This window comes from Mastacembelus armatus, chromosome 15 (assembly GCF_900324485.2).
Source record: "Mastacembelus armatus chromosome 15, fMasArm1.2, whole genome shotgun sequence".
NCBI classification, from domain to species: Eukaryota; Metazoa; Chordata; class Actinopteri; order Synbranchiformes; family Mastacembelidae; genus Mastacembelus; species Mastacembelus armatus.
Genome location: NC_046647.1, coordinates 22,169,742 through 22,193,348, shown reverse-complemented (window position 1 = coordinate 22,193,348; position 23,607 = coordinate 22,169,742). Strand labels below are relative to the sequence as shown.

General features: G+C 47.8%; 1 protein-coding gene across 4 annotated transcripts; it reads right to left on the bottom strand.

Moving 5' to 3' along the window:
* Positions 1–783: 783 nt before the first annotated feature.
* ninl (ninein-like) lies at positions 784–23,607 on the bottom strand. 4 transcript variants are annotated; one of them, XM_026309323.1, is made up of 31 exons: positions 23,443–23,607; positions 21,450–21,689; positions 21,138–21,234; positions 20,524–20,726; positions 15,955–16,021; positions 15,525–15,628; positions 15,215–15,361; positions 14,100–14,276; positions 13,133–13,269; positions 12,543–12,683; positions 11,795–11,969; positions 11,528–11,638; positions 10,641–10,727; positions 9,788–9,938; positions 8,474–8,542; positions 8,252–8,376; positions 7,983–8,063; positions 7,672–7,808; positions 7,433–7,570; positions 5,535–7,004; positions 4,565–4,669; positions 4,390–4,459; positions 4,129–4,296; positions 3,710–3,826; positions 3,435–3,548; positions 3,155–3,301; positions 2,820–2,969; positions 2,629–2,742; positions 2,338–2,547; positions 2,077–2,190; positions 784–1,704 (listed from the first exon to the last, which is right to left on the bottom strand). In XM_026309323.1, exons 2-31 carry the CDS (start codon positions 21,630–21,632, stop codon positions 1,513–1,515), a joined length of 5,301 nt encoding a protein of 1,766 aa, XP_026165108.1. In that variant the 5' UTR covers positions 21,633–21,689; positions 23,443–23,607; the 3' UTR covers positions 784–1,512. The 4 variants fall into 4 exon arrangements, with proteins under 4 accessions (XP_026165108.1, XP_026165107.1, XP_026165110.1 ...); XM_026309322.1 differs by having other exon boundaries at positions 21,450–21,661; XM_026309325.1 differs by lacking the exon at positions 5,535–7,004 and having other exon boundaries at positions 21,450–21,661.

The window sequence follows — 23,607 nt, the reverse complement described above, 5'->3', positions numbered from 1 at the left end:
AGAGACACCCCAAAAGGGAATCACAGCAGTGTATTCTGGGACTTGTTGTTCACTTGACCCTACACAGCTCAGGGTCCGATCTGCACTGAGCCTCCAGCAGCAGACACCGGCTCTGCCCTGGTTTTGGTTCTGCAGCAGTTTTTAGCGTCCAGCCGCTTCGACCCAGATCCACACAGGTTTTGTAATGTTCATTTGCTAAAGAGGCGACGGCTTCGTGAGGTGAATTAACACACGCACATCAAACCCGAGTGGGAGGCTGAGCTCACGTCCTTCACTGCGTCTTTACAGGCTTTCAGCTCAAATATGTGACACGCTGATTTCAGAGTGTGGGATTAAATAGCCCGAGTGGGGAGAGGCTGTGTGAGTGTGTCAGCCTGGATATTTGCTCTGCTCATTTTAATTTGAATAATTATGTTTCATCGTAGGTTTTCAGGAGTAATTTCTAACATGAGAGTCTCAGACTGACCCAATCATAGCCACCTAATCAAGGTGTAAACCAGTTCCTGCTGTGTGACGAAGCTTTTTCCAGCAAATTCATGGTTTTCAAAATGGTTTATTTACTTTAAGATGTAGGAGAATTGATAACAGTTCAGTTTGTCAGAGGAACCTGCTCTCCAAAGACTGGACCTCAGCTTCACATACTGACACCAGCTGCTTTGGATTCTTCAAGACCTTCAGGCAGCAGCTGAATCTCACCAGAAAAACAAAAAAACAGGCTGAAATAATTTATTTAAACTAAATCCTGTTCGTCCTCTGGTGGTTTGGCCTTTTCAGAGACTTTAGGATGAATCAAACTGCAGCTCTAAGACGACACAGATAAAAACAGGTCATTTAATGTGGGTTCATGTTACAGGATCATGCATCAGTGTCGGGAAAACACTGACAGGTGAGTTCTGGTTTGTTCTACCTGAACAGGAAGAAACAAAAACCAGAGCTGTGTGGAGCAATAGGAGGTCTCACTCTGACAGAATTTACAGATGACACATGATGAGGACAGTGGTGGAGCCCCGACTCCACCTTCACTACATAAAGTCTCACTTTGACAGAAAAAATAAAAACATATAAAAGAAAACAACATAATACCCTCGTGGCTGAAATACTTCAGTCTGACCAGTTCAACATACAGGACTGTGTGCGCTCAGACTGGTTTTACTTCAACTTCCTGTGTCTGAAGCAGCTTCAGGAAGAGCAGAAACATTTACCTGGTGATCAGACGTTGTTACAGGTGAGAACGACTCCTGGGCCACAGACATCAGCGTCTGACCTGGCTTCTCTTCCTCTGCCCATATTTATTGTACTGGGACACTGCTGGAAAATGTAAAAGTTTGCCCCTGCTTCCAGTGTTTGTGCTAAGCTAGGCTAGCAGTGTCCCCCTGCCTGAAGTCTTTATGCTAAGCTAAGCTAACCAGGGTGGACTAAATGTTTCTCATTTCCTGAAGCTGCTTTATTGAAGCTGATCTCAGGCCCTGAAGCTCACAGGTCCCTGATGCGCTTGTGGTTTTCATGCAGTGGCTATGTGGCGAGTGACGCGGGGACAATCTCTCTCAGCAGTTGGTTGAGAGCATGGACCTTCTCCTCCAACAGGAAGTTCTTCTTCTCTGCTTTTTTCTGCCGCTGCTCAGTGACCTGCAGAGCTTTCATCAGCTGAGAGTTCTCCACGTACAGATCCTTCATCGTCGCGCTCGTCTTGGCGTTCTTCGCCAGCTGCGACAAAACAAGCTACAGTGAGAGGATGGACAAAAGTATGTGGACAGCTCAACATTACAGTGACTTTCCAGTGTTGACACCTCGACTGTTTACATTGCTCAGTAGATTTGATTTTAAATAAATATTTTTTTCAGTCTACACTCAACTCAAGTACTCAGGTCCTTAACTCAGGACTCAATAGAACCCTTTGGCCCCAGAGGAGCACCCAGACTCCTTGGATAAGTCTTTACATTGATGTGAAATATTGTGATTTCATTGTAAGAGCTGCTAAAGTTTGGTTGGTGGCTATTCAGATATTTTTAGTCCCATTCGTTTGTTTAATTGCAGTCTGGGGCACAGATGATCAAACATGGCAGACTGGAGACTGACCTGTTCTTTGAGCTGCTGGACTTTCTCCTGCAGAACCGTCCGGACCGCCTTCAGTTTGGTCTCCAGATCGTCCGTCCTCTGCTGCAGGGCGGACATGGCCTTGTCGTACTGGTCCTGAACACAGCACGACACAGGCAGCCACTGACATCAGCCTCATTTCTCATGTACTGTACTGAAGTACAAAGCTGAGGTACTTGCACTTCATGTGTAATGTAACAGGTGTAAACTCAGATAAATGCAGGGCAGTAAAAGCCTGTTTACCTGCTTCAGGTTGACCTGGGAGCTGCTCTGCTGGGCCTGGAGCTTCAGCGTCTCCTCCAGCTGCTGATTCCTCCTCTGCTCCTCCACCAGTCGGGCCTGCAGCAGCTCCACCTCCTCCCTGCTGCCGTCACCGACCCGTTCCTGCAGCTGCTGAAGCTGTTGCACGTGCTGCGCCTGCACCAGGCTGAGAGCCGTGTCCGCTCGCACCACCTGCACAGAAAGACCAGGACACTGAGCTGAGAGCTGCAGGGATGAAGGGGTATGATGATGTTTGTTTCACGTGGTCCTGACCTGGTCCTGAGCCTGTGTCCGGGCCATCTCCAGCTCATTCAGTTTGGCCTTCAGGTTCTGCTGCTCCTGGGTCAGTTTCTGGACCTCCTGACCCTGGACCTGCAGCTCCGACAGCTGCCAATGACATGTTTACAGGTGAGGCTGAGGAGGATCACCACCATCTGAATTAACCTGTGCTCCGTGTCTGGTACCTTGACTTGGAGTTCCTGGTTCTGGACTCTCAGTTGGTGGGTCTCCTCCTGCAGGGTGATGGAAGCTTGCTCCTCCCGCACCTCCAGAGCCTGACGGAGCTTCTCTTTCTCCCTTACCAACTTTGCGACACTGGCCTCCAACTCCTCCACCTGAAGAAAGACCATCAGGAACAAAATGACCTGAGTCCATCCCAGACATGTCGGTTTCTTTAACAGTTTGTAGATGAACAAAGTAAAACTGACACAAATATTAGAAACAAACGCAAATGATTCAAGATGTGCTGTTTCTGTGGATCTGTATCTGATTTTCCTGGGGACCTGTTCTCAGTACAGACCTGGTTCTGAGCGTCCTGCAGCTTCGTCTGCAGCTCCGTCACTTCCTGGGCATGACTGAGTTTCTCGTGATTGACAGCGTTGAGCTGAGAGTGAAGCAGCTCCACCTCTGCTTCCAGAAAGAGAACAGACTGGTGCAGCTTCTCCACCTGAAGGGGGCGACACATTCTGCAGTAAGAAAACTGAGCATGTGGTTCTGGTATCTAGAGTTTATCCTGGAGGTTTATATTCATCTTTGGCTCTAAGTGGTTATCATGTCATTTCTACAGTGTGAGCTGGGACCTTGTTGTTTCGGTCCTCGGCCTCTCTCAGCAATTTGGCCTTGTCCTCCTCCAACCACTGCTGCTTCAGTGTCACAGTGCTTAGCTCCGCCTCCAGCTCCGAGCGACGGCCCAGCTGACAAATCAGAAAACCATCCACGAGTCAACACATTCACATGCACAAAGTTTATGCATGATATTATCTGTCACACTAAGCAGCCTGGACTGAGTTTGCCTACAGAGTGGTCTGATGGAAGCATTAAAGGACAACAGGTGGTCTCTGAGCTGAACACCGACCTTGTCCTTGTAGGAGCTGAGCTCTCTGTCCAGCAGCTGTCTCTCCTGCATCCAGGCCGCCTGCTGCTGCAGCTTCTCCCTCTCCTGCTGCACCGCTGCATCCTGCAGCCGCCGCACCTGGGCCAGACCAGCAGCCAATCAGTGGAGAGGACACGCCTTGCTCAGTATCAGAACAGTGTGAAGTTATTACTACTCAAACACACCAGCTGTATGTTTTATTTTGCAGGTGTCAGTAAGCGACCATGGAAAACAAAGAAACTAAGGACGCCACTGTGTCCAAATCCTGTAAAGCACAGTCTGATGGTGGAACCTCGTCCTTAATTTTCTTGTCTGACACATCTTTGAATACAACGTTTGAAGGAAAATCTTGGAAACAATCCTTTCTAAAAGATGAAGGACCAAATCTCATGTTCTCTCACCATCGCTGCCTCCTCCTCTTGCTCCTTGGAGACCATCGCCAAGCGTTCCTGTAGCATCCGGACCGACTCCTGGTCTCCACGAAGACGGGCGCTCAGCTCAGCATTGGTGTTGCTCAGCTGCAGGTTCCTGCTGCTCAGGTCCAGAACCTCCTGTCGATATTTAGAGTTCTGCAGACACACAGAAGAAGAGTGAACAGCTGTTGCTTTTGATTTTCTCGCAAAGGTCACACACACATGACAGACCTGCCTATGGACTCTCACCTCTTTGTGCAGCCTCTCCTCTTCTTCTCTGCTCCTTTCATGTTCTCTCTCCATCTCCTCCAGTTTCCTCCTGACAGGGGAATCAGCACAGGCCACATTATTGTTCTACTGAAGGTGATTAGGAACAGGAGCATCGACTGAGCGCTGTAAATGTACTGAAACACTCATTTCTCACCTCCTCTTGGCCACATCGTCCTCCAGGCTTTGGACTTCCTGTTGCAGGAGGTTTAGTCGCTCCTGAAGAGCGCCATTCTCTGACCGAACCTCCTCCAGCTGAGTCCTGCAGCCGACAACACGAGTCAGAAATTGCTCCTCAAACAAACCCCAAACTTCAGTCCTCTTGCTGATCATCAGGGGAAACAAGTCGCTCCAGCAGATGATTAAATATGAGGAAATAATCAGTTTGGAACTAAAAACCTGATTTCATGGCTGAAATGATTCTGAAGCAGCTGCTGATGTCAACGACTGGCCACTGAAAGAAAAGTTGGCTGCCCTGTGTGGATTCAGAAAGTGGTCTTTTGGAGTCTAAAGGAGGCCTCAGTCTGCGTCAAACAAAGAGCTGCCGTCTGAAACTGAATTGGTGCGTTTCATCATGTCTGGACTTCACAGGCTGCTTTCAGACTCAGACCTGATGTTTCTACAGATAGGGGACCAAGCCACACCAGCTGTGCTCAGGTCAGATCTGGACCATGTTCAGTATCTCAGCTACATCAGCGCGAAGCTTCTTCTGGTTCATTTGAAGCAGACTGAGACCTTAAATCTGTGCTCTGTGTCAAAGACGCAGCGTGTCCTGTAACAGAACTTCAACAAACTCTTAAAGACGAGGAGAAAACTAAAAGAAGACAGTGATGACAGAGAGTTATTGTTCAGTCATGAGTCTGTCATGCGTTTAGATGTTTGTCATTCGGTTAGAGATGAGGTGAAGAGTTAAAGCATTCCACACAACCAATCACACTGAACATCTGCAGCAATGCATTGTGGGCGATAAACCGATCAGTGTGTCATTCAGTTTCTAGCTGTGGGGTCTCAGGTGGTTGATGTGATTAGTCAGTAAAGTACTCAGTGTTTCAAGCACGGCGGCAGATGGAGGTTAGTGATCCCTGGGACCAGGTTCTGGATCTGACTCGGTCTCATGCTCCACAAACCTGTGTGGACTGGCAGGGTCCATCACCTCCTCCAGAGCCAGGACCAGCTTCTCCAGCTCCATCAGCTGCTGCATCATCTTCGTCTTCTCCTGCTCAAAGTCCTCCTCTGATGTCCTAAGCTGGTTCTGGGAGTCCTGCAGGGCCTGCTGCAGCTGCTGGACCTGCTCTCGGACCCGACCCAGCTCTCCATCTTTAGCTTCCAGCTGAACAGTGAACTGCTGAACTTCGCTGTAATGCTTTTTACTCGCTCGCTGTAAGAGATCAGAGCTGTGTGCCACCTCGCCCAGAAGTCGATCCACCTCGCTGGTTTTAGAGTTGAGCTGCTTCCTGAGGTGCAGGACCAGGTCTGCTGTCTCATTGAGCTGAGAGCTGAGGTCTCTCAGATGGTCTCTGAGTGTGGAGATCTCGTCCTCCATCTCTACGATCTGGGTGGAGAGCTGGTCGGCCAGCCGAGCGTAGCTCCCGCTCTCCTGGCTCAGATGGCCCAACTCCTCCCTTTCATCGTCCAGACTGGATTGGAGCTGTGAGGTCCTGGTCTTCTCCTGCTTTAGAGCCTCCTGCAGACCCTCTTCACTGCTCCTGCTCCTGTCCAACTTCTCTGTGACTCTGTCCAGCTCCAGTTGCAGGTTGTCCACGGCCATGGCCTGGTCCTTCAGGTCCTGGATCAGCCTGGCACGGTCCATCTTTAGTGAGTCCAGTTCAGCACTCAGTTTGGAGACACATTCAGCTTTTGTCCTCATGGCCTCTTGTAGACTCTGCAGCTCAGACCTCAGGGTGGTAATGGTCTGGTCTCTGGCTCTGAGCTGCGCCTGCTGCTGCATGAAGTTCTCAGCCACCGCCTCCTGGTCCTGCTGGATGCTGCTGGATACAGCCTGGAGGTCTTCCAGCTCCTCTTTCAGTTGCGTCACCTGAATCAGGAGCTGCTCCTCTCGCTGCTTCACCAGCTGCAGCTGCTCCTCCACTGAGCTCTTCTCTGCGGCGAGGCCTTTACTCAGCACCTCCTGAGTCTCCAGGGAGCCGATGTTCTCCTCCAGCTGAGCGCAGACCTCTTCCAGCCTGGCTTCCAGCTCAGAGCACCGCCCGTGAGAAGCGTCAAGATCGTCCTCTAACTGACCACAGTGCAGTCTGAACTCCACCAAACTGGTCTCTGATTGGCCGATCTGCACGCTGGAGCTCTGCACGACCTCCTGTAACCTGGAGACCTGTTCCTTGAGCTGACGAACCTCCTGTTCCTGCTGCTCCTCCATCCTCTTCTTTTCTGAAGAGAACTGACTGCAGATCCTGGCCTGCTCCTCCCCAGCTCTCTCCTCACAACGCAGCTTCTCCTGCTTTGACTGGACTAGCTGGTTCTCCCAGAATCCTCTCTGTTCCTGAATCCACTGGCGCTCCCGGTGGAGCTGGTGCAGGAGGCGGCGCTGACCCTCGGTGTGCTGCAGCTTCATCTGACAGAGCTGCTGCTCTGACTCCCCCCTGCTCACACAGTGTTGATTCAGATGCAAGCAGCTGGTTAACAAACAGTCCAGTTTCACTGGCTGCTACAGGTGTAGAGGATCTTCCTCACATTTCTTATCTAAATATTTTTACACTGTATAAAACAATAGATTCAACAACTGTGACGAAGTGAGGCACCAAGTACCTGTATAGCTGACAGGACTCCCTGCAGGAGTCTAACGATTATCAGACCTACACACGTCTTTTTCTGATCCTCTGAAACTAAAGTGGAGTTTGGTCTGTTTAAATTATAAAGGGGACACTGAAAGAACAGCACAGTGCAGCCATCCCAGTGCACGTTGGGATCAAACATCAGAGCCTACACAGGTACTCTCTTATTTTTTAAGATTACTGTCTGCATCTATCAGACGGCCGTGCACAGAGAGAGCTGCCAGGCCACCACCCACCTGACTCGCATCACCTCCTGGTCCATCTTCAGCTTCAGCTCAGCCTCCAGCTGGTCCTTCTCAGCACTGAGCCTCTGGACCAGATTACTGATCTCTCTGGCAAAGTTCTGCTCCAGCTCCGCCCGCTCCCGCTGCACTCTGGGAACACACACACAGGTTTAACCCGAACCCGACATGAACAGGAAAAGACTGCACTGATTTCTGAGGGAAGCATTGAAGAATGAAGACAGCCTCCTCACCTGCGCTCCTGCTCACTGCTCCACCCTGCTCCTCCTCCATGTTGGATCTGTTTCTGCAGTTTGTCCAGGGCCTCCTTCAGCTGCTTCACCTGCTGCTCTGCCTGAGCCTTCTGCTCCTCCAGCTCACTGATCTCCAGCTGACACACACAAAACCACAAGCGAGTCAAAACAGGAGGAAAAAAATCTGAAAATATCACCGACGGCAAAAGATTCCTTCAGATTTACAGGTTGACAGTTCAGATACGTTTCGTTTAAAAGTACAGTTAGAAAAGAACCTTTTCCTGTAGTTTATTACATCTTCCTGTTTTTACCTTGAAGGCCTGAGAGATGTCTTTACGTTCGACCTCCATGCTCTGTCTCATCAGCTCCAGACTGCGCTCGTAGTAGTTCACCTGACAGACGTTCATTTAGAGTTTAACTCATTGTGTTAATGAATAATAATCATAATCCGTAAACATCACTGTTGTGTATTGTTTTGTGTACACAGTACAGGTCTCTCCAGCACAGTTTCCGACTCTGTGCATTGGCTCTACATGTGGTTCACTGCACTGTGACAGTAAATGTGCCTGTAATAAACTACCTGTGTCTCCAGCCGGATGTGCAGCTGCTGCAGCTCCTGCTCGTGTTTCTGTTTGAGCTGCTCCAGAGCCAGCTCAGTCTGAATACTGACAGCAGGACCAGAGACGGTGTCTAGGGAACCCAGTGCTGACAGACAGAAAACACAGTCAGACCAGAGCAGTCACGTTTCTACTGGAAACACCGTTCATCTCAGCTGTGTGTGCAGGTGTGTTGTGTTGCTCACCAGTTTTGTCGGCCGGCTGCAGTTTCTTCCTGGCCAGAGGAGACGAGCCGCGCTTCATGTCCGAGTCGTCTGGAAGATAAAAACAGACAGTGACTGTGAAAAAGGCAGTGCACAACAGCAGGTCACACTGGTCCAGGAATATGGTCGGAAAACCAATAATTCAGCCCCACACACGCAATAACCAGGTTTTCAGTGAAAAGCAGATGGAAAATTGATCAACAGTGCGACAGAGCACACACTCACTCTGAGCCATGACGAGACAGACAGAAACTCACAGACTCACACCTGGAAGAAAGTGCGAGTGTGTTCTTGTATGGTTGGTGTCAGGACCGGTTTACACAATAGGAGGGAGGACATGTCGCCTGGTCCTCACACCTTCAAATGGCAGTCTGAGGGTTCAGATCTGGGTTTAGGGTCCAGGTTAGAACCCCGGGTAGGTGAGTGTTGGGGCTACATTTGGACATTAGTTGTTAATGTTAGGGGCATGTGGGGATGTGTTGTGTCCTCACAAAGACACAATTGTAAACGTGTGTGTGGGTGTGTCCCAATGTATACCTGAACAGGTGAGACCTGATCGGCAGGTCCTGAATTCCTGTGAGTGGCACTACAGGCTTGTAGTCACGACTGACAATGCTTTTAATCTCAGATTCCAAGACTCCGGAGAAGGCACAGGATGGCTCAGCTTAAAGTAAACACAATCTACTCCTGAGTCTTGGGATCTAATGTAGTGCTGTCACTTGTCTTTAAAGCTGGAGCCTGTTTTCAGCTGTAACACTCGTCTCTGTACCTGCAGCCAGGATTTTATAAACCATATGTGTATAAAACAAGTCTAAACGTCAGTCTAATTAGAGCAGAACTCTGTCCATTTATCAATTAATCAATCCACATACGATCGATTCAGTTATCTGTAGTTTGAGCTTCTTAACTGTGAATAATTTGGGGCTTTTTAAAGATGTCAACTTGAACTATGCATTAGATGGAGTCCTCTAATCCGTCCAAATTAAAAAGGAGACTTTGCAGACTATTGACGAATCATCAATCTGATGATCTAGTTTGTGATTACATGGTAAAGTCATTGATCATGGTTCATTACTCGCCCACAAACCAATCAACTGCTGCAGTGGCTCCACCTTGTGTCAGAATTGTGTTACTGCGCTCACGCTCTGTAGAAACAGTTTGGTCAGAGACAGTAACAGTTTTTATCTTGTTGCTTAAAATAGTTTCAGTTTCAGTCTGTAAAGGATTTGAACTTTTCTGGCCTGTTGCAGAGAGAAAGACAAGGTCACCTTTGCGTGTTGTGTTTTGTCATCTTACCAGAGTCGGACTCGGCACCGGCCGAGCGGTGCTGAGTCCAGCCTAGCGTGGAGCCGTCGACTCCTGCAGGTGGTCTGGACTCCCTGTGGCTCCTCTGACTCTTCAGCAGCTCCAGCTCTGAGCTCAGCTCGTCATTTCGGTCCCGCAGCTCCTGGTGGTGTCCAGGGACAGAGAGAGGGGTCATAGAAAGATGTGGGTCTGTTAACCAGAGCCGAGTCTGAGTGTGCACATCCCTGCTCCCTTAAGTGAATGTTCCTCAGTGAGGACACAGTAAAGGGAGCTGAGATGTGCCTTAGTCAGCTCTAGGGCTTGTTTACATCAAATCACTGGTTTTTATTATTTCACAGTATTTGTTTGTTTGTTTGTCAGTCGTGTGTAAAGCACTTTAGATTTCATGAATCTGTAGAAACGTTACAGAACAAATACAGTTTGATGAGAAAAGTCCTCACACAGTGTTAATGTTGTGAAAATGTCAGCTGGTGGTTACAGTGACCTACATTTAAACCTTTAATTGTCCCTTGTATATTTGAAGTACTCTGTGCTATAAGAATACCTGTGTGTGTTCTCACCTTGATTTTCTGTTGAACCACCATGAGGCGTTCAGGCACACAAACATAAACAGACATTAGAACTCCTGTGCTGTCTTTGACACCACTGAGCATGTTTGTGCTGCTTCACGTGGTGCAGCTACAGACTGAGGGAGTGGAAATGTATTTTCCACATTTACGGCTTTAAAAGGCCAAAAACCACAATTAAACAAATTATGATATTTAGACAAATAATAATAACAATACGACAAATGTAGAAATAAAACAACGTACACCTGCAGACCCCCCCCCCCCCCCCCCCTCACCCTGCACTGCACTTCATAGTCTTTGATGATTTCGGAGAATCGCTCCTCACGACTCAGACCAGTGCCGGCCGGGTCCAAGCTGCCAAACTGTCAAGACAACACAGTGTAGTCATTCAAGTGACCCGTCAATCGACCTGTTATTAACTAAATCGATCAATGGAAACTTCTCTAAATGAAAAATAAAAAGTCACCTACAGCAGCCGGAGCATGGGGGACGAGACCAAGAATGAAATGAAGTCACAGAGGAAACCTTCATTAAAAATGTATCAGTTATCTTACACCACACTGTGTGTGTTTTGGGAACTGACACACACACATACACATACACACACACATACACACATACACACACACACACACACACACCTTAGAAAACTAATAGTGAATTCTAGCTGTGTTCACATGCACTCAGGTACCAAACACTGGTTCTATCTGGTTCACACCAACTTAAAAGGAACGTTCTGGTTAGTAAGGAACAAAACACAAAGTCCGACTTCTGTCACCTTCACACGCCACATTAAATGAAACACTGCACACACTGTACGTCGTACATTCACAGGGTAACAAACCACATCAAATGCAAATCAAGCAAATGCAAAGTCAGTGTTGCTGAGGTGAAAGGTTAGAATCAGCACAAGCCAATAAACAGTTTGTTCCACAGCCTCCAAACCTGGGTCTGACACAGGGGTTCCTAATAAACTGACTGCGTGTGACACAGGGGTTCCTAATAAGCTATAAGTATAATTTATGTCTGTCCAAAACCCAGTCGGGCTGTTGCAGAGCAGCTTGTCAGACACCACCTCAGCCTGTGGAGGCGGCTCTGATCATTCACTACATTCAATGTGGATGACAAAGAGACACTGTGTGTGTGTGTGTGTGTGTGTTACCTTGTCATGCAGCAGCTGGTCCAGGTCTCTCTGCAGCCGCTTCACTGAGCCCTCTGCTTCAGTCAGCTTCAGCTTCACAGCGCTCAGCTCCTCCTCCAGACGCCCGTTCTCCTGAACATCACACACTCGTTTTAATACTTCCAGAACCGAATGGTCACATTTTCCATCAAAACAAAAGTGAATGCTCTGTCTCTAAATCCGCAGACTGACACTCTCTTTAATAATTCCTGACATCTGAAATCTTGACCTAGTAATCAGAGTACACACCCGTGTGGTGCTGCAGAGCTCCTCCTGCACCTCGGCCTCCTGCGCTCGGAGCAGCTGCAGCTCCTCCTGCAGCGTGCCGCGCTCCCTCTCCACCTGCTGCAGCAGATCCTCGCTCTCCTGCTCCGCCTCACTGCGCAGAGCCAACAGCCTCTCACGGAAGTCCTGCTCCAGGTCCCTGCCAATCAGAGAGCAGCTCGTCATCCCCAACGTTCCACCGACTCACCTTCAGTTCTCATCTGGGGATTTCAGCACCATCATAAGGAGTCCAGGACCAGTATCTGAGCAACATGCCAGGAGTTTACTGTCAGTCAGTGGAGCTGTGGTTAGTTGTGGCAGCTAAAGTGTAAAATCCTCAGCAGTGTATGGTTTGGTGTTGTCCTGGCCTGGACTATGTGGATTAAGGTGAAGAATAATATTTAGAAAGTGGTGAGTTTAACCTGTAGGTGACTGTATTTACTCATTGTCCCTTACAGGAAACAAATCCATCAAATGCCATCAGGTAGATATCAAAACCTTCTCAGGTCTGACTCGTCTTCCACCGTCTTCACACATCAAACAGACTGAGTCTGGACTAAAATGTTAGGTCCCTTAACAAATGAACTGCCTGCAGTCTGACTTGGACTGATGATGAATTACCTGCTGCCCTGACAACACTTCAGCTGTCCTAGATAAGTGGCCTAATCTAACTGGACCGCTACAACCTGTATTTCAGTCACCCAGCGGTCCAACAGAAACCCGTAGTTCTGACCTGATCCTGCTCTGGTTGAGCGTCTCCATGCTGGAGTGGCGGTCGTCCACCTCTCTGACCAGCTGCAGGTTCCTCTGATCGGCCACATCCAGATCTGCCTTCACCTTGTCCCGCTCCCTGCAGGCCTGCTCCAGCACCCCCCTGGACACACACAGAGGGTTAGCGGACAGCTTCACACATTGTTCATGTCTCAGTAACAGCAGGAAGCTTTGGACTTTAAAGGCAACTTACAGAAAGAAAGCTCTCAGGTCGAGTAAACTCCGAAAACACCATTTAGAAACCATGAACAACAACATGGGCAGTTACTAAAGCTGGTTCAGCTGAGCTCCACCTCTTTGGGTGATTATCTTGTCTGGTTTAGTTCTTACTATACCAGCCTGGGCCTACGTGCTGTGTAGTCTGGTTTAGTTCTTACTATACCAGCCTGGGCCTACGTGCTGTGTAGTCTGGTTTAGTTCTTACTATACCAGCCTGGGCCTACGTGCTGTGTAGTCTGGTTTAGTTCTTATTATACCAGCCTGGGCCTATGTGCTGTGTAACATTCACTAATGTTCTGCAGAGAATTGAGCCGCTGCGCTGTGAAAACCTACTGCAGGTGCTGGATCTCGTTCTTGTAGGAGATGAGCGCCGCCTGGTGGATGCCGTTCCCGCTGACCAGCAGCTCATTGTCCAGTGCCAGGGTCAGGTCTGCCAGACTCAGACGCTCCTCCAGAGGGAAGTCCAGAGTCTGCAGAGAACACACCAGAAAACTGAAAATGAGCTTGAGCCATGGTTTATATTAGTGACAGGCCTAATGTCTAATCCCTCTGTTTTAGAAACTCTATATATCTGACCATAACTTAGTCAGATTCACTGTGAGCAGAGCTGATGGGGTTCAGCTCAAAGGCTCCTTTAAGGGCAGGAATGTTGCTGCAACAGAGACAAATTCCTCCTCAGTGATTACTATAATGGTTCAAATACCAGGTCCAATTTTGTCTTGGTTAATTATGGCCCATCACACACCACAGTCTCACATCTATCAATGTCCTCTCTATGTCACAGAAGAGCCTGAGTGAGACGCTCAACAGACGCTAACCGTCTTTCCTCGGCTCAGGCCTGACACCACGATACTGTGCTGTGGCGAAGCAAATCAGGGAGGCGATTCTCAGAAATCTGAGGTTCTGCTTTGAGTGTCCGGAATCAGAGGAATGAGGAGGAGCTTTCGACCTCGCAGCACGAAGCCACAGAGCTGACGAGGTGGTTTTATGGAAATCACACAGGACGTAATCAGACAGCAAGAGAACGGCTTTACAGTGATTAGAAGACAAAGCTGAAGTTACAGCGGGCGCAGCTTGAAATATAATCTTTAAGCAGCTTTATTGTTCACAGATGTCTGAGATGCTGTTCAGTTACACTGATCCCACACTGGTGAATCCTCACGTGTCTGGATTTGAACAGTTTATAAGTTTTACTGAGAAAACCTGATGCTCATTTTGAATTAATTGCAACGAGTTTCTGAAACGACTGAATCTAATTAACTTTATTTGTTATCAGCTCCAGGTCCTGCTCTGCACTGACCTGCAGGATGCCCTGGCCGTTCCTGATGCCCTCCTCGGTCCACAGGGCGATGACCTGCTCGGGGCTGGTGCATCCTGAGCCGTCGTCCAGCCGGCTGAGGACTCTCTGACCCACGGTGGCCGTCAGCAGGGAGGGTGATGTGGAGCGAGCCGGGGGCTCCTCTAACGCTGCCTGAGACTGTGTGGATCACCAGAAACCAGAGTCAGAACTTAGTCCACATTCAGACTTAACAACTGAAGGTGTGATTATGTGTGTGTGAGGAATAACTGGGTTCTGTTTAACACTCTGGGTTCACATGTTCCTAATAAACACCAGTCACTGGGGTGTTAGCCCACTTTCACTCAGACCCTCACAGGCACGAGGACAATGTGGATGTTGTTGTATCTTATTAGCACTTTGGTTTTTAATTCTTATACAAAAAACAAAAATGGAAATTGAATCTGTGTGGACTCAGAGTCAGAAAGCAGGTCTTCAGTTTACACACTTCACTTCATCAGATCCACCTGATATGGTTCTGTGGGAATCACCTGCGTGTAGCAGTAGGTGCTGGTGTAGGTCGCCGTCCTGTCTGTCCTCACCCACGTCAACAAACCACAGCCTGAGATCAGACCTGAGCTGCAGTACATGGTGATGCGGCCTGTCTGTGTGACGACTACCTGCTACCTGCAGCACCTGTCTGACCCTGATTGGACTGATGGGTGCCAGCTGTAGCTGAGCCTCCTGATTGGACAGCTCTTTGTAGGTGATCTGTTGGTGCTGCATTCAGGAGCTGCTCAGAAGCTCAGAAACTCTGACAATCTGAGTCAGTAGGAAATTCTGTAGCTGTCGGAAAACCACACTTTCAGTATTCACAAGTAGTGACTGGGTCAGATTCATCTGTTAAAAGGCTGAAGCTGATCCAGTTTTTTCACTTTGAATTGTTCTTACAGAAAAAACTTTCCCCATTTAATTAGATTTGACAATTGTTGCTTGTTGTGTGAAGGCAGGCGATCTGGATTTGGTGACCTTGTTTCTGGGTTTGGGGTGTGGGACTTATTCATTCCATGTGTGTGATGACCTATGACACAGTGCATGTAGTGTTTTGAATATGGCAGCACATGACGTGTGTGTCTGACCCTGTGTGGCGCCCTCTGCAGGTCAGCAGGTCGTATAGGGGTGGAGCATGAGACGGGGGCAGACCCACACAGAACCCTCTGGAACTCCTTGATACTGACTCTGCCATCCAGGTTGGCCTCCAAAGTTCTGAGTAACAAGTCCAGCTCCTGCAAGCCAGGATTCAGAGGTCAGAGGTCAGACATACATACAAACATACATTGGGTGCACAGAGTCAGACCTAAATCTGCCTGGTGAACTGTACTCATGTGCTGTAAGGCCTTACTACCCATGAACCTGTGTTAGTGCACGTGATGTCTATATGGATCGTACCTCTGTATTGAGCCGCTGCAGGCCCAGGTGATCACACACTGCCGTCAGGACTCCTCCCCCTCCACCTACCCCCAGCTCCTCCTCCTGCTGCTGCTGAGCCCCTACTGCACACACACACACACACACACACACACACACGCGCACGCACGCACGCACGTCATCAATTAAAAACAAAAAGAATATGTTTCAACACTACGAGGAATCCACAGAAAGGCCGTCACCTTTTTAATAAGTACAGAATCAGCATAGATTGGATCCACATTAACATTTCTCTGTGTACAGTTCAACATCCCTGTTCGTGTAACACAAGAAGAGACTTGAACCAAAGACTCACGCGGTTCTGAAAGTTCTCCTTATAAGATGAAGCTGGTACAGTGCTGATGATTAAAGCTTACAGACTCATATTATGCATATCTAAAGGGGAGCGTACCTTTACTTTGAAAGTCTGGCTGCAGGCTCCCCTTCTGACTTCCTGCCTCCTCATCAGACTTCAGGCTCTGCAGAGAAAACATGGAGTTCAGTGTGTTTTTCTGTGTTAACTGGCCCGTTACACTAGTCTGAACCAACACGGTGTCACAAGAGGATGATGGGAGAAAAGTACAGACACTTGTGTATATGTGTGTGAGTGTGTGTGCACGTGTGTGTGTGTAGCAATGCCAACAGACCAAACTGATCAGAAGGAATTCCTGAGCGGTTATTACTTCTGCTGGTCTGAGCATAAATCTGTGTGTGTTTGTGTGTGTGTGTGTGTGTGTGTGTGTGTGTGTGTGTGTTCAGTGTATGCATGCTGGTTGTCACGCTACAGAGCTTAGCATGTAAACCCCTCCTAGAGGACATCTGTGGGAAACCTTTTCATTCACACAGTACATGCAGTTTCCTTCAACACTGTTAAAGTCGGTTCACTGGAAAATAAAGAGCATAAAAGAGGAGACACTGATTTTTCCTCTTGTCGTGTGTTTTATTTGTTTTATGCTGAGGTTAAATCACAGGAGGAAAAGTTTTCTCCCCAGCTTACGGTGTAAAACCTTGAGAAGACTTGTGACTTGGTGCTAAATGATAAATAAATACCAAAATAATTCAAGGGAACTGAATAAACTATTAAACTCTTCGGTGTCTGGAGCCGGTGTGGCTTCGTAGACAAGACGCCGTGCAACAACCTGAGTCTCTGCAGACACACGTCCACCCTGCACATCTGTGTTCACTGCAAAGTGCTATCAGCTATCAACGTCACAACAGGACCAGAGAGAAGTGGTTGGAGACAAACCAAGTACAGTGTGAACAAGCAGAGTAAAATACTGAACAGTGTTGTATAACTGCTCTGCACTGATGTAGAGACTGGAGCTACATGTTCATACTCCGCTCTTTAAACTTCTCCGGCTTTGTCAGTGAGGAACTCGAATCTTCATAACTCTATCTGCACAGAAATGGTTTCAACTGGATCAGTTCTGCCTGATAAACAGTGACAAGACTGGAATAATCATCTTTGGGCCACAGAAACAAAGAGAAAGTGTCAGCAGTCACCTCGAGTCTCAAAGTCGTGACAGGCTCAGTAACCCTGCGATCTCTCCTTCAGTGTCCCATTTAACTCACGTTTTTGACCACTGGTTTTTATTTGGATGATAACGCTGAGCGAGCAGTGGGACTCCACTCTGTTACAGTTTACGCAGCATCAGTTCACGCTCCACAACACGTCCTGAACCCTGTGACTCGCAGCGTTATGTAAAGGGGAGCGGTGGCCTGTAAAAGTTCTGCCTGACACGGCTGTGGCTGTGGAGTCGCTGTGTGTTCGGAGACAAAGAAAAAGAAAAGGAGGTTAAAGCTGCCGTGGAAAATCCACCAACTTTAACTGATGAATTATTAACATGTCAGTGTTGGCGCGTGAGCTGCAGCAGCGTTTAGCACAGTTAGCCTGGATCTGTCACACTGTGTTCACCACGACAACACACACACACACACACACACACACACACACACACACAAGCACACACACGCCCTAAAGAAGTTGAGTATGCTGGGTGGTGCCGTGGTGCTTTCGAAAACTCTGGGAGGAAAACTGGATGTCCCCTCTGAAATCATTACATTTGGCAGTCAGGCTGCATTTCAGCAAACTACTGTCTATCATAAAATCCCTTTTAATATGATTTCATAAGCCAAACTCCTCATGCGAATGAATAACATGGTGTTTCATAAGCAGCAACAGCATCATTCAGAGTCAGAAATAGATTTAATTAGACAGAGAGATTGAGAGCACTGCTGGCATGAACAAATGTTACCTACAACTGACAGCACCAATCAGCAGCACCATGAAGATAAGAACCATCTGACACAGAAAAGGTTCTGCTGTTGGATGACTGGTCCGGTTCTGTGGTGGAAAATGTTGGTTTGCAATATCTTCTCCGACACACGGACGTGCAGGTTTGCTCAGCTGATGTGAGTTCGACCGTCTGGGTCGGACCAGTTACTCTAACTGGACCTAGCACTGGGAACCTGTGTTGTTTTGGTGAATTAAGCATCAGCAGATTCACTATGTGTGGAAAACTTTAGATCTTCCTGAGCTAACGGTGTCAAGGTGAAGCGACAGTCCATGTTCGAGAGCCTTACTGTCATATGCATTGAAGTGCCATCACTGCACGTACAGCTGCTATGACACACACACACACGTCTGTGTTGTGCCTCTGCCAGGGACTGGTCCTGTTCTCCACTCAGAGAAAGTGGTTCCCATTATATCTAAATGTTGGTGCTGTAGCCCAGTTCTACTTTAATCTGTGCCTCAGTTCTCCATTTAAAGCTTTAAGTGGATGTTTAGTGCTGATGCAGATGGATTTTAAAGCAAAGGATAAAACAGCCAGTGAGGACGGTGAAGAGGGAGGAAGGCCAGACTGTTCTGATCATAAAAAATCAAAACCAGGCAGAGGGTGTCATGTTGTGTACAGACTAGAAACATGTTTGAAATTACAGTCAAAATAAAAACCCAAGCTGATCTCTGCAGTGGGGTTCTTTAACATTTCTGACATTTGCTGAGGAGGAAATTTTCTAAACTGGATTTGTGTTTGAGAAAACCCACCCACCCATCAGCAGGAACAGGATCAGGAAATTAAAAGTAAGACTCTATAAACAGTGTAGGCATCAGAAAACCTTGACTGTCGCTCTCTCTACGTCCTTTATATAACTGATATGCTGCAAATGTCAAAGATTTAAAGGATTTCAGCTGCTGGAACCCACAGTGATAACTGGGCGAGAGGCTCTCACATGCACAGAGAGAGAGACAGAAAGAAAGAGAGCTGCTGTTGCAGTATTTAATCTTCACGCGTCGCTGAGCTGAGTTACATAAAAACCCTTCAATATTTCAGACCGACAGACCGGAGCGTGGTCAGTCTGATGTAACACTCTGTATACACACAGCTTCAGTTTCGTCACCGAAGAACCACGTAGAACTGACTGTCAGACACTACCAAGAATCTGCACAATAAAAATCACAAATATTCTATGCAAATTTAAATGAGCCCAAACTTTACAGAGCACACAGCTGTTCAGCACAGAAAAGCATGAACACACAGGACAGACGCCCTCGGTCGGTCACTACCTGCTGCCTGCAGACTGACGATGTTAATGTTTGCCAGTTGTTTAAAACAAAGCCTCAGCCCTTCCTGTATAGTTTTGGAGCAGAGGACTTAGGTTCTCAGGCAGCGTTTGCTCCTAGTAATCACCAAATTAACCACGAACACCCAGCGCTCTTTGATTTACTGTCTAAGGCTGAAGAATTCATGTAATTCCACATATCACACATACAGTTTATTCTTCATCACACTCTTCTTTGAAACTCTATGTTGCTTCCATCAGTCAAAACACGGACTCCATGTTGTTACGGCAGAATAATTTCATTAGACAAAAATATTCTGCTTCAGCACTTCAGACCCGTTCCCCGAAATTCAGCCGACTGACTGGGACTTTGGGAAACTTGGGAAAGAATGTAAAATCCTAATGTGTGTGGGCGTGAACAAAGTTTGGCTGCATCAACATCACAGGGAGTGTAAACTTTATATAGTCTACTGATGTCAATCATTTTAATATGCCTGCATCTTATTAGTGATGATAGGCCCATCAGGTATAAATAGACAGATCTACCCTGGGAAACAGAAGCCACATGTGACCAAGTGATAAAAGGACACAAGCTTCTTTTTTTTGACCTCCAGTCGTCATGAAGAGGCGGAGCAGCAAATAGTGGGGTGAAACAACAGAGAGGCTGCAGCGGAGAGGTTTGTGCTCAGGCTGTAGGTTTTACACAAACAACTCTGTGTGGTCCTGACACAAAAAGCAGCCGAGACCCTTCGTTTACACAAAAAACTAAAGTGAAACCTCAGAGAAACAGAGCGTTGCATCTTCATCAGCAGCCAACCAGCACACAGCGTCTGCCAGCAGCCAAATTCCTCGCAATCCCACTTCCTGAAAAACCTCCACTGCCTCCAAAAACCACCAAACCTCCCCCAGCCGGCTCCCCCCGCCCCCCAGGTATTCATGGCCTCGGCTGCAGAAACTGTAGCAGAACCACAGCATGTCTGGATATTTGAGACAGACCTCGCCCAGCCGGCACAAAAACACACAATGACCTTCATTCAGACGGACTGCGTGGAGCCTCCCACTTATCATCGTCTCTCAGAGCTGCACGGGCTCAGCACAGACAATCAGCTGGGCCACGATAGTACAGCACCGGGTCGAGATAACCATTTGTGACATGGCTGGGGAAGTTTTGTAGTTCTCAGATGACATGACATGACAGATACAGATGGCTGGTACAGTCTGATTAATACAAAAAATATGACACCAAAGAAGAAATAAACTGATGATAATGAGTGTTTGTATATTTCTTCTGTTTTTTTGTGGTTTTATCGTTGAGGGACGGCGATTAAACAGCAGCTTAGACACCGGTTCATGCTTCTGACCTGTCTCTAAAACCAGTAAATAAATGTTATAGCAGCAGGACCTAAACCAGCTGCCTCACCTCAACACTCTCCAGAGACGTCGATCGCCTCAGTTTGGCCCTGCGGACCCCGGCCGGTGACGAGTCTGTGGCCTCGGTTCTGGATGGCGGCGAGTCCTCCGAGTCACAGGTCAGCGCAGCATCGGGCTTCCTGTCAGGTCGGGAGCGACGGCCGTAACGCTTTGCTCCCTTCACGAACTTTGGCTTCACTTCATCTGGAACAACTGCAGAGATGAAGAAAGAGCTGGTGTTACTGACGGACACACAGTTTGTATGTAGGTCAGTGAGGCTGCAGAGTCACTGTGGAGACTCAGAGGCAGAACCCAGAGGCAAATTAAAGGCTGGAGCCAAAATGCAGCAACTTTTTTTAAAACATGTTGCTGCCATCAATTTATTTTCTTCTTTCTTGGGATTTGAATGTTTCATTCTGTATTCGGGAGGTGTGGGTCATAGTATATAGTTTTCTGCTTTTTGTATGTTCACACTCTGTATGTGCTGCAGTACATTCTTTTCTGGTACCAAGTTTTAGTGTGGGAAGAATTAAGTTTGTCTTTCTTGCATTGAAAATGTTTCTACTCAACAGTTGAAACTCAGACTGACACATTGGTCATTAGCCCCCCCCCCCAATGACTTACCTGGATCCAGGTAGCTGCTGTCGTCCTCTGACGTGCTGAAATCCAGAGAGCGAGACAGGACGGCCACAAAACCTTCTTTAAACTCCTCGAAGTTCACCTGAGGGTCAGAGAGCAACACACAGTTTAGTTTAATTATGTGAAAACTATTACAGTTAACTCAGTCTGCATCCACTGAGGGTCAGTGTGTAGTTATGTTGTGCAGCAGTGTGTGTATGTCAGTGTGTAGCTCTGTTGTGCAGCAGTGTGTGTATGTCAGTGTGTAGCTCTGTTGTGCAGCAGTGTGTGTGTCAGTGTGTGGCTATGTTGTGTTACCCTGCCGTAGGGCCGTTCTCCCAGCAGCGTGTCGAGCAGCAGCGGCAGATGTGCGTCCAGCTGCAGCTTCTGGCAAAGCGCCATCAGCTCCTCTCTGTCCAGGAAGCCGGTGGCCGTCGTGTCGCAGCTGTCGAACTCGGCCTTGAGCTGGGCGACGTAGCGGCTGTGCTCCACCTCCTCCATCCCAACACATCACGCTGCAGCACCGACACCTGGATCGCGTTTATTACACTTAACCTGCTGCCACAGACACTTTCTGTCTCAGCACCTGTTTCCTTTCATTGTTCTGCAGTATTTTCTGTGTATTTCCACGGTCACGATACTAAAAACTGGAACAGAACTCCAACGCTTTACTTCACAAGTCCTGTTCCAGGTACAATTAGCTGCTATTTACCTGTACAGTGCCCACACAATGTGCTGTGTGTTAGTTCCCACAATCATTAACCACTGGCTCGTCTTTAGCTGAAATGGGAACCGATGATGTATTTAAGTAAAAAACTGTTCATAAATGAATGAATGAATAAATGAAGCTCAGAGCTTCATACTGAAACAAACAAAACTGTGGATCCTTCGTGACTTTGAGCTGCCACAAATTACAGATCTGCTTTGTACATATCACAAAAATGTACAGGAAAGTTTGCAAGAAAATAATGGACCTGGGAAATAAAGTTCTTGCCCTGAGGTCTGGTGGATTTGATGAATGGACCTGAACGTTTCCTGCTATCAGACTGAGACAGTGGAGATGTGCAGCGAGCCATCCCAGCAGGGATTGTAAGGCAGGAAGCAAAGACCGGAGCACAGACCAGAGACCCAAAGACCGTCTGTCCACAGCCGACATCCAGCGACTACAGGAGGGTTTTTATTTACCGCCAGATCAACATGTCACACTCTGCCTGCCCCCCCCCCACCCGCCTGTGTTTCTCTTATATAACCACTAATCTGTGCTCGTCTTATCTTCTCGCTGCAGCCACGCACGGCTCATCTTAGAATCTTTTTCTAATCTGAAGCATTCCCACATGAACTCAGTGTTTATCTTGGAAAAAGACACATTTCTCCAAACAGCAGACGATCCATCAACAGGAAACTGACCAGTGTTCAAGGAAAACTGGCAGAAACTCACTGCCGATCAGTTCAATGTGAATATTTGCTGCAATAGCGAAATGAAAGTCTTTGGGTTTTAGGCTCAGACAAGAACAGACACTTGAAGTATTTCCTGGCCTTTTCTTTAGTAGAAAATGAATTGATTTTAAAATAATTATTAGCTACAGCCCAGCAGGCAGGAAAACAACGTGGACAATAAATAATTCTTACTTATAACTCTTTTTTTTCCTGCTCATGTCATTTTGTTTTTGTCTTCAACAACCGATTGGTGTTTCTGTGTAGTAACGCTGGCTTCTCTTTGCAGTACTTTCTGATGTTTATGGTATTACTGTAGCAGTACAGTGGTAGTATACTAGATGTACTGTAGTACAGTGGAAGTACAGTAGTTGTATACAGGTAGTACTGCAGTAAAGTGGTAGTACTGAAGTTGTAGTACTGCAGTACCGTGGTAGTACTGGAGTTGTATACTAGTAGTACTGCAGTACAGTGGTAGTACAATAGTTGTATACTAGTAGTACTGCAGTACAGTGCAGGTTCAAACTAAAACCATCAGACCCCTTGACCCTGTCGGTAACTCCGCCGCTAACGGCTAACGGCCATGCTAACCTTAGACCCACGTTAACCGGTAAGTTCCCGGGTCAGTCCCGGTGAGTCTCGCGAGCTGATGGAGCTTCACCATGGGAACGGAGCCGCGAGCCTTTTGTCCGCTGGGCTGCCGCCACATAAACACGCGCAGTGACCGCTCCGACACCGAAACTTTAACGTTTAACGTTAAAGAAAGAACAGGTCGGGGAGCCGTGACCCCTCTGTGTTACTCCCGGTCACCGGTCTGTCCGGTAACCAACTAACTAACTAAGTTAACGGCCACCGTTAGCTGTAGGTTGACTCTTACCGAGGGAAACGGCACCTCCTCCTCCTCCAGTCCGGTAAAACTTCACGTCTCCTCCATGAATGTTGTCGCTGCTGCTCGGACAGTCCTCCGTTAAACTACCGACACACAGAGTAACGGAGCAGCAGGCACCGTCCGACCGAAAACCGACCCAGCTGTTTATATACC

Excerpts from the sequence above, each read along its gene's own strand:
- ninl (XM_026309323.1), bottom strand. The coding sequence starts at position 21,632 with ATGGAGGAGGTGGAGCACAGCCGCTACGTCGCCCAGCTCAAGGCCGAG. Across the intron at positions 9,939-10,640 it reads ACTATGAAGTGCAGTGCAGG|GAGCTGCGGGACCGAAATGA; the intron begins GTGAGGGGGGGG and ends GGACACCACCAG. Across the intron at positions 8,543-9,787 it reads CGGTGCCGAGTCCGACTCTG|ACGACTCGGACATGAAGCGC; the intron begins GTAAGATGACAA and ends TTTATCTTCCAG.